The sequence below is a fragment of the Tubulanus polymorphus genome, chromosome 2, assembly GCF_964204645.1.
Source record: "Tubulanus polymorphus chromosome 2, tnTubPoly1.2, whole genome shotgun sequence".
NCBI classification, from domain to species: Eukaryota; Metazoa; Nemertea; class Palaeonemertea; order Tubulaniformes; family Tubulanidae; genus Tubulanus; species Tubulanus polymorphus.
In genome coordinates, this window is record NC_134026.1 from 12,288,721 (window position 1) to 12,299,856 (window position 11,136).

At 37.9% G+C, this 11,136-nt stretch overlaps 1 protein-coding gene across 1 annotated transcript; it reads left to right on the top strand.

Moving 5' to 3' along the window:
* The first annotated feature begins 9,633 nt into the window (after positions 1-9,633).
* On the top strand, positions 9,634-10,701 carry LOC141898923 (uncharacterized). Its single transcript, XM_074785069.1, has one exon. It carries the CDS (start codon positions 9,634-9,636, stop codon positions 10,699-10,701), a length of 1,068 nt encoding a protein of 355 aa, XP_074641170.1.
* The last annotated feature ends 435 nt before the right edge of the window (positions 10,702-11,136 follow it).

An 11,136-nucleotide genomic window follows, 5' to 3' on the forward strand; every position in this document is an offset into this window, starting at 1 on the left:
ACATATTTTGGAATCTGCATTAATTATTGAAAATTCGAACAACGTTGTAAACCTTAACAATGGTTTTTCACCCCATAATAAACTTATATCAAAATTCCTCTGTAAACTGGTTAAACTCAACACTTGATTTCCCCTTTGATTATTTGTTATTTCCCCAAATTTTCAAAATTTTACAAGCAAAGATAATATACTTCATGCTTTTGGTGCAGAAAAAAATACATGTCCACAAAATGCAAATTGTGTTTTCAAAGTAAACGATTGAGTGTGGAATTGTTTCGAATTCAAGGTTTTGCCATTAACACTCCGGTATTTTTCGATAAGATAAGTCAAACTATTGTTGTGATGGCCAGTTGAATACTTCATCATTATATTGAAAGATATATTATACTTAATGCATCTTTTCTTAGGCCTTACAGCTTTCTCTATTGGTTAGCGTTGTGATCACTCAAAATTAACCATAAGTTTGAATTCTCACTGATCTACTACATCTCTATAACAAAAATATATTTCATATCAGGCAATTAGCTTTGATCTGTGGTCAGTGGACAGCAGCTACGAAACATTTAAAACTACTACATTATCATTCCATCTATTCATGTATATATAATATGATATGATATCTTCTTTGTTCAGTTTAAAAGTCTTGATCGTAAAAGTTTGACAAGTCTCGCATGTTGGTACCGATACGCACGTTCACGCGAGTGAAATGTGCACGTTACAGGCTCAAATGCGCACGTTACAATTACAAATGGAAACGTTTTTCGTTCAAAACCCTACGTAAAAATCTTATGCATTTTAGCGGAATTTCAAAGTTAGCTCGCTACCTACAACAAAAATCGGACAAGACTTTTTCAAGCGACAAATTTAAATGTAAGAGCTAGTAGTACTAACGAAGGATTCACTAAACATATAAATTACTTATGGGGGTTCTGGTTAGCACTGGTAACTGGTCTGTACTGGTCAAGCATTGGTCAGTTAAACAATTTTTAGATTAATGCCCACATCATATCTAGTTATTTGACACCAAACAACTTAATTGTTTGCAAACAAATAATTTACTATATGGTCAGTACTGGTCATGCATTGGTCAGTTAAAAGACCATGGTCCACGCCACATTTGATACCAAACATGATTGGATTGTGTCGTTTCGAAAATTTATCTGTTGGGCAATTTGTGGTCAGCCCTGGTTCGTTAGGTTCTTATTTTGCGGGCATTTTATCTCGAACCACCGAAAGACCGAATCACTAATTAATTCACCAGATCGTTAATTGCTGAAAATGAAGATTAGTGTTTAACTAATAGTCCTTGTCTGAACAAAATGTCACTGGTATGGGTCCTTCTATGGAATCATGTCCTTAACTGTACACCGTACTGTACCTTTGTACTGTATCTTTTTATGTTCACTACTACCGTAATTGACTATGATGTTTTCAAGTAGTCTTAAGTACCGCTAATAGCCGAAAGTCGTTGATTTATGTGAAATTTACATACAGCGCCACCCGTTGATAGTAAAACTAACCCGAGCAATACGGGTGTTAAATAGATACGCTAGCAAACCGGCATTCTCATAATGAAAAAAGATTTGATAATAATAGGCTAAAAGTGTACCGCGTGGGCTTCTAGAAAGCCTGTGGCCTTCCCAAATTTTAATTGTCCTGTCCGATTTGGTTTCGTCCAATTGAGAGACTGCCTTTTCCAGTCAGGGCATTTTTGGATCACGTCACTCAGGAAATGACTTACGCTTTTGGCCACTGTCGGTTCCACATGTTTCATTTGAGCTATAGACCACAATGGTGACACCATGATGGTCAGAAACTGACCAGTTGAGATATCCCTGAGTCTGAACACTTGACTTCTAATTTCGGAAATTTAAGTCATGTTTGTTTTCAAACTACTAAGGAATTATCATTGCAAATTCGATAAACTGACCATCACTGACCACCACTGACCAATTCAAACTTCTTGAATCTGAGAACTATATATCGCGTTATGGTGTCAAACTAGAAAGGATTCGCCATAAATATTTAGAATTCATAAATTGACCATCACTGACCACCACTGACTAATTCATACTTCTCGAATATGAGAAAGTTATAGAGCCTACCGCGTTATGGTGTCATACTAGAAAGGATTCGCCATTGAAAATTCATGAATTGACCATCACTGACCACCACTGACCAATTCAAATTTCTCGAATGTGAGAACGATATATCGGTACCGCATTTTGTGTGAAACTAGAAAGGATTCGCCATTGAAAATTCATGAATTGACCATCACTGACCACCACTGATCAATTCATAATTCTCGAATATGTGAAAGATATACCGCGTTATGGTGTCAAACGAGAAAGGATTCGCCATTGAAAATTCATGAATTGACCATTACTGACCACCACTGACCAATTTCAACTCGAATATGAGAACTATATACCGGTACCGAATTTTGTGTGCAACTAGAAAGGATTCGTCATTGAAAATTCATAAATTGACCATCAGTGTCCAACACTGACCAATTCAAACTTTCTCGAAAATAAGAACGATATACCAGTACCGCATTTGGTGTGAAACTAGAAAGGATTCGCCATTGAAAATTCACCATCACTGACCACCACTGACCAATTCATGCTTCTCGAATGTAAGAACGATATACCGGTACCGCATTTGGTGTGAAACTAGAAATGATTCGTCATTAAAACTCATAAATTGACAATCGCTGACCACCACTGCCCAAGTGAACCTTCTCGAATATCGTGGTCGAAAGTGCTGCCGTCGTATTGCTATTTCTATAGACCAGCAGTATGTTTTGCTACTGATTTTGAATGGCGTTGACATGATGGAAATGTATTACCCTAAATAGGTTACACATCTGGATCACAGCACCTCACTTGCCGCAGTGCATTATTTTTCACTACATAGTAAATGCATAAACTTTTTTACTACTTGACTCGAAGCTTGACTCGAATCATCTGAACAGTACTGCGTTTGAAAACTCAGCGAATAGAAAATGTTTGCGAGATGCGCCTACAAATAAGTTATGATAAGATTAAATCTATGGTTATTCGATGCTTAAAAAAACAATTAAATCACAAGATGACTATCACCCATCGTTCAACCAATCCGCGCGATACCAATTTATTAAATCATTAAACGCATTGGGCTCCTAATATTTGAAATCATTTGTTACACTATTTGTTCTTTAGACTTGGTCACTTTTGTTTCAGAAAACCGCGTACTAGACCAGTGATCACCAAGGCATTAAAAAAGTTATGAAAATTTGATGGTAACGATTTTTCTTTCAAAAAACTGTTGCGTTAATATTTCAAGTTTTGTTTTTTTCTCTTGTATAGAATTCACTATGAAAAGTGTTCAGGAATTGAAATTTGTTGTGATATCAGTCACCTGTTAGGTCCTATGGCCCTTTTTCATTATCAGTTCTTTATTGCACTATCATGCACTCTTTTTAAATCTAAAATAGAAAAAAAACATATGTGTTTCATTATAAACAAGGTTAATTTCCGAACGCAATGGAATATGGAGCCTGTATCACACATTACACATCTAGCATTTTCTCTAACTACGTAGGTCCCTTCCAAATGGCAATTGTTCAGTTTTTTAACGGCCGACATTCAGGAGGGAGGCAAAACAGATGGTAGCGCTTGAGATTTTCAGTGTAGGCCACATCTCACATCGACTCGGCTCGCGGTCGGTTAGTGTTTAATGTTGACCGTTAACCAGAACGTCTGCTTGATCAGTAAGCCTTTTATCATGGCCCAGTTGGGCCCCACGCTTTCTATTCTCTGACATCGTTCTCGAGGCTCGAGGGACCAATTTCCTAAATTCTGCAGGAATATAGATAGGAACGAACTAACCCATATGATTTTCTGTACAACACTGACTCAACTTTATTTAACGACTTAACATACACAATATAATGCCTGGTCAGGCATGAAGGAGGCTTACAGAAATAAAGGCCAAATCCAGAGTTATTACCACATACACATAAGCCAAACACAATTCAGGACAACAGTTGACGAATTCAGAACACTTTTTTCAAATGTCTTTGATAACATCTTAAACATAGTATTCTTCTTGACGTATTGGCCCCACTCCGCGCAGTTGCGCCACGCACGGGATTTACGCGAAGCAGCATAACACAAACATGGCCACTCTCTCAATTTTCAATGATAGAAATCGTGTGTGCATTTCAATCATTTCGGCTGTAAGGGTTTTAAGGCACAATATGAGTTGATGATGTGATATGGCGATGTTGATTAATGATAATTCCGCAGTGACGCTAGTCACGAACGGTGCCGATTGAATGTACAGCTGCCAAAAACACTGAAATGTGCGTAGTTGCGTAACTATTTGCAGTGAATTGCAGACGAAACATGAAGCCTTAACGGCCGTTTAAAAATTATACCAATCGCAATTGTAAAATAAAAATGAGATAGAACCTAAGTTAAAATTCTGGCCATTTCTAAAATGTTATTACTAATTTTTAGTCAGTGCGGAACGTTTAGTATTCCAACAATAATGAGGGGTGGTAGGTAGTCATGCAATTCAAGTCATCATTTATTACACGTTACTTCCGTGTTGTTGAAAATCTCGCGAGTCCTGGACCAAACCCCAATGAACAATGTGATCTGTGTGCTGGCCACAAATGCACACAGATCACACTACACTACCCATTACACACTCCAGTACCCACAGCTTTCATATATCCATCCAAATATTTAGTGTCTTTCTTCCTGGATTACATTTCGCTGATTCCAAAGATATGTTTTTTTTAATGAAAATTGCTCCAGTTATAACGGATTTAAACATAAATGTAAAATCATATTTTCAAAATATTCAATTTTCTCCGATTTTGAAGAAATTCTGACACAATATCATCTCCACTCGACACAACATTTTACTTCGGCGCCTTTTAAGGGAGTGTCCCTTAAAGTTGAGTTCATACTTAGTCAAACAAGGAGATATGCCTGATTCCTTTTTAAAATTAAAATTTCGACAGATTTCATCAAATTACTACAAAGGGACAGCAGCTTTCGGCCATCCGCGAGAAATACCTAAAATGCAGCCCTAGGGTTATGGAAAAACAGGACACGAAACGTTCCTTTGTTTGGTAGACTGAAATGATTGAACACTTAAATAGCAACATTCAGAGAAACAAAAACATAAGAATATATTCTCGCCCAACCGTTGAAAAAAACATAACGTAATGATATGAGGCAGTTCCTGAATTTCGCTGAAAAAGCTGAATCACTGAAACGCTGAAACGCTCAAATAAAAACGCTGAAATTTCAGGGAATTTCCGAAAAACGCCGAAATTTCAGGGAATTCCCGAAAAACGCTGAAATCGTGCTAGGTACCGACAATACACGTTTTGAAATATTTTCCGGGCCGGTGTCCGCTGACGAGTCCTGAACCGTGTTTTAGTCTCTAGCTTCGGTTACAGAGACATGCATGGACAGTATGTGTGCAGTATACTTCTAGAGGGCCACTTGTTGGGCAAAAGGTAGAAAGTTTCTTTTGTCCAATGTCGTATAGCGCCGCCGCGGTCGAAAATCGAACTAATCTGTCAAGTCGATAATTTTCTAAGTGAGAAGACGCCGCGTTCAGTTCGCGGTACACTGTACGTACAGTTTTTCGATACACTGCTGTTCAACAAATTTGTTTTGAAGTTGAAGTTCACAGCGCGCTATTCAGTTTTCAGAAGTAGAGGGCTTAAATAACATCATTCGTAAGATCTCAGATTGAATATTTTCATCAGATTCAGAGCTCAGTTCATTGTTTAAAATGTGTTATTTCATGTATTAGACAGAGTTACTTCTATTACTCTGACAGGAGTTTTCATGTCATAATTTTTTTACCTCATGTGTAACTCAATTATAGCAGAGTTGATTGTTTAATTATCAATTATTAATTTATAAATAAATTAGTATTATTAATTTAATTATTGGAATGATTATTATTAAGAGATATGACATTGTAAACATATATATAATGCACAGATATGGATGTTATATATAATCCAAAGATATGGATGTTATAATGATAATGTATTTCTACTCGCATAGAAATGAGACTAAAGTTTTCCTGTTTGGATATTATAAAAGCCTATAAGTCCTTTGCCAAGGATATGAATGGTTTGTGATGATATTATGTTAACTAAATTCATTTGTTGGTTGAACGATTTCAATTAATATCGCAATATTTAGCATTCGTGATGTAATTAATATGATAGAGATATGGCCATTTGTCTATTGTTTATGTTAGCAAAAGATTGCATTTGATATAGAAGGCTTTAAAATCTTTTGATGTATGGTTGAGATTTTCAAAATAAATGTGATGCTTACATGAGATAATTGGAACTAGATGTTTTATTTCATTTTTATCAAGTATCGATGGATGAGAAGTCTTTCGACGATGTGCAGTTAGCCCATAAGAGTTTGCCTTAAAATACCAGTCTAAGCTGAATTTAATTCATACCGCCGTTACAGTACCATAAAATTCACACAAAATCTTTAGCGTCATTGGAATAGGACGTCCCCTGTTTCACATCCGGCAGGTGTGTTGACGGTGGGTAAGTTTAATAAGGTACACCAAATCTATTAAAACGATCGCTATTTTAAAATCAAATCATCCCGAAGAAATTGGGGATTCGAACCTATCGGATATATACTGGTACTCGGCGTCTTTCCACTCAACAAAACATCGTCAATAACATTAGTTCTTATTATTGCTAAGTAGCGGCGCTACCGGTACTGTCGATCGGACATTAGAAACTTTCTACCTTTTGCACTTGTTGGACAAATTAATTCGCTTGAAATCCGGATTTTTAATGCATACAGGCAGCATAATGAGGAAAACCCATTCACAAACCGTGCAAGCCATCTTAAACACTATGCTCAATATTCCCTGCAAGACGCAAAATATCTTATTTGAACGTTCATGTATAAAACATGGAGCAACTTTTTTTTTGTCAACACGTTGATGGGCGACGGACTATGTCACTATGTATTCTCTGAAGGAGGTAAATTAAATTTGACAGCTAGTTTTATAAATGATGCAGCTTTTGGACAAAAGGGATCTAACTAAATTTCTTTTTAAATCACTGTGGAATGGAATGGAATGGAATTGACGCCAATGGCATGCAGTAGGCCCCTACGTATGGGTCATACTGATTAGCGTCAACCAATTAATCTAAATCGGGCAAACCATTCAACAACTGTGAATAATATATTTGCTGTGGCGTGATAATAATTAGTTTTTTTCTGAAGAAATGACATACCAACTGTTAGAAAAATGTACCGATTCTTATTTTTAGACTACTACTGAATCTATAAAAGGAGGAGTCATAGACAAAGTTGATTTGCTTAGCTGGAGACACTTCTTGTCAAGTACATCATCTCAAGTACTGGGTGTTTTGTAAGTTTAATTTCAGTATTTATTTACTAAGTGCTGTTCCCTCGGACCTCAGTGCTTTCAAACTAGGCCCAACCCATAGGCTATATAGTCCAGGGTGTATAAGCCACTATTCTTTTATATCCTACTAAAATGCACCTTTTTCTATTTTTAGATTCAGGCTTAAGCCTAGCGCACATCGACACTGCGATTGGAGACAACTAGTTGCTACCGAACGATTACCCCGCGCACATCGAAATCTAGTTACAACCGGTCAGTTGCAGCAACTGCATGGCGCGTGTCTATCGTCGAGATCCAGAGCGCGCACATCGACGGATATGACTGCGATATGATATGACTGCGGATATGACTGCGACTCGACGCTTACCAATCGTAAGCTCGCTCACATCGACACATTCAAGCAACTGATCGTATCCAGCCAGTTCCTCTCATGCGCCGAAAACTGCCTTGCAACTAGTTGTCTCCAATCGCAGTGTCGATGTGCGCTAGGCTTTAGAATGTGCAAATTTTTTGAGATACTGAGAAATCAACTGGCACCAGTAAACTTCAACTGCGAAATTTGCAGCAGGATAGCTGAACGACACAATTTCTAAAAATAAAATGGCTATTCGAATGCTATTTCAATAATAACTTGATTCAACCAGAGACAAATAAGTCAATTGCGGATGTACAGTACACCCACTTTTTCTTCCCTGTTTCCTGGTACCAAATTTTTAGTCTTAAGCTAAGCGTTATTCTAAGGTATGCTAGTGGATTTCATTAGAATATGAAGCAATGGAACCAGAATTCTAGCCAGAGTTAAGCGAACTATTGATTCTGATATAATGTAGGAACTGATTTCCTTTGTGTACTCTTGCAGAATGTGTTATGTATTATTTCAAGCTGTTAAATAATATAGTTAGACAAACGTCCAATAATGGATCTTTCTTGTTGACTCGTTTATTTTGTGAGTTAAGAGTTCCAGTCAATCCACAATGTGCAGCCTTCATCTTCACTAAAGCCAAGCCTGTGTATGGGAAAATATCGTTCGACTCCTATAGGCCAGACGAATCAAAGCATGCAATAAATTGCAGATAGTAGTCTCCGGCAAGTCGAAAGAGAAAGTAAACCAGGTTTTACCCCGTACCCTACCAGGGAACAAAGACACTTAAAGACTCCTTCCTCCTTGTAGAAATTGTAGAAATATGGCACTCAATCGTAGCAATGCTAAGTACAGTATACTATGACGGTTGAACCTTTATTAAGGAATTTCAATGACACCGAAAATAGAATCAAAATAATCTTTAGTTCCATGCTAGCACTTAATTTGGGTTATCAGGTTCAGCCTAACTGTACTTTCATTCAGCTACTACTTGTATGAGACTTGGCAAAGATAAGTTGCAAGAAATCACCAAACATAAGAAAAAATATTGTGAATTAATATTACTGTAATTAAGAATTTATTCAAATGAAGTGATAACTTCATTGTTAGATCGTACCGGTATATGCACATAAAACTATGGCAAAAAACACATCTAGCAATCCGCAATCGATCAAGTCGATCATGACGACGACCTTAAGGCTTGTCTCTGTAACCGAAGCTAGAGCATAAAACACGGTTCAGGACTCGTCAGCGGACACCGGCCCGGAAAACATTTCAAAACGTGTATTGTCGGTACCTAGCACGATTTCAGCGTTTTTCGGGAATTCCCTGAAATTTCGGCGTTTTTCGGAAATTCCCTGAAATTTCAGCGTTTTTATTTCAGCGTTTCAGCTTTTCAGTGTTTCAGCTTTTTCAGCGAAGTTCAGGAACCGGACAAATCAAAGCATGCAATACATTGCAAATAGAAGTCTCCGGGAAGTTGAAAGAGAAAGTAAACCAGGTTTACCCCGTACTCTACCCGGGAACAAAGACACTTAAAGACTCCTTCCTCCTTGTAGAAATTGTAGAAATATGGCACCCAATCGTAGGAATGCTAAGTACAGTATACTATGACGGTTGAACCTGTATTCTGAAACATGGTGGCAGCGTGTGAAACGATGGTACCCATATAATTCAACCGGTGTTGATGAACTTGAGACAGTTAACCGTTGTTAATGGATATTTGCCTGGATTTCAACCGATGTTCAATACTTGATTATAAGAATTGGCTGTGATTATATTTTGTGTTACGAGGATTGTATAGTGGAATATTCTGAAAAGTGGCAAGTACGTAATTCTTAAATATGTCCACATCAAACCAAACCGCAACAGCTCCTGTGCTGAGTAATGGACAAAGGCCGGTGGCAGGTGTCTCTCCACCGAGACCTTTCGTGATTACGGACAATGAAAATCTTAAAGACACTTGGGAACTCTGGAAACAACAATGGCAAAATTATGAAATAATTGCAAACATCGGAGCATACCCGGAACAGTACCAGTGTGCCCTGTTCCTCCATAGTATAGGGACGGAGGCAGTGAAGGTGTGTAATTCGTTTAGTTGGGCCAACCAAGATGACAAAACGAAGATTGCGAAGATTATTGATAAATTCGATTTGTATACGTCAACTGCAACTCACGAGACGTACGAGCGTTATAAATTCAATAACAGAAATCAAAATCCAAGTGAGAATTTTGAAGCTTATTTGTCTGCGATCCGAATTTTAGCGAAATCGTGTAACTTCTGCGAATGCTTATGTGAGTCACTAATCAGAGACAGGATCGTGTTGGGGATACGTGGCGATGAAACTCGTAAAAAGTTACTGGAATATAGAGACCTGGACTTGAATAAATGTATCGATTTATGTCGCTCTGCAGAATCAACACATATGCAAATTAAAGGACTGGCGATATCTGGTTCGAATTCCGAGACAACTGTGAATCGCGTGATTCATCAGAAAAAACCTCAGTATAAATATCCGAAGCAGAAAGCGCCAAGTCCAAAGTTCAATGGCAATAAACCAAGGAATTGCAGATTCTGTGGTAAAGAACATCCGTTTATAAAAGGGACATGTCCTGCGTATGGAAAAAAGTGCCATGGTTGCGGAATTATGGGTCACTTTTTAACAATGTGTTCGAAACGTAGTAAAAAAGTGTCAGCTGTAAACGCTGAACCAGATGCTCAAGACGTATATTACATAAATCAGGTCAGGACTCCTGAGAACAGTGAAACTAATGATGAAATATATGCGCAGATGTATATCGGTTCGAGGAAAATTCGTTTTCAAGTCGATTCCGGGGCTAAACCTAATTTATTGCCCATTAGGTATGTGGAACGATTGAAATATATACAGCCTACGAACAAAGTGTTGTGAATGTGGGACGAGACGACACTAAAACCTGCAGGAGAAATCAGGTTGATTGTGCGAAATCCCAAAAACAGAAAGAAATATTCTGTCTTGTTTATCGTAGTCAATGAAAACTTGACTCCGATAATTGGCTCTACTGTTGCAGAAATCATGGGGTTGATTAGCGTGAATGAAGAAAACTTCGTGCGCGTGCGCAGTGTATCGACGTCAGCATTGATTGAAGAATACAGCGATGTATTCGATCGCGAGATCGGAAAATTGCCGGGAAAAGTGAGCCTTAAATTGTCTGATGATGCAGTACCGAGGGCTATGCCAGTCAGGCATTTCGCACATGCGTTGAGAGGAAAGGTCAAAGCTAAATTAGACCATTTGGTGGAAGTAGATGTCTTGGCGGAAGTAGATCAGCCTACTGAATGGATGAACAGTTTAGTAGTGAATGAA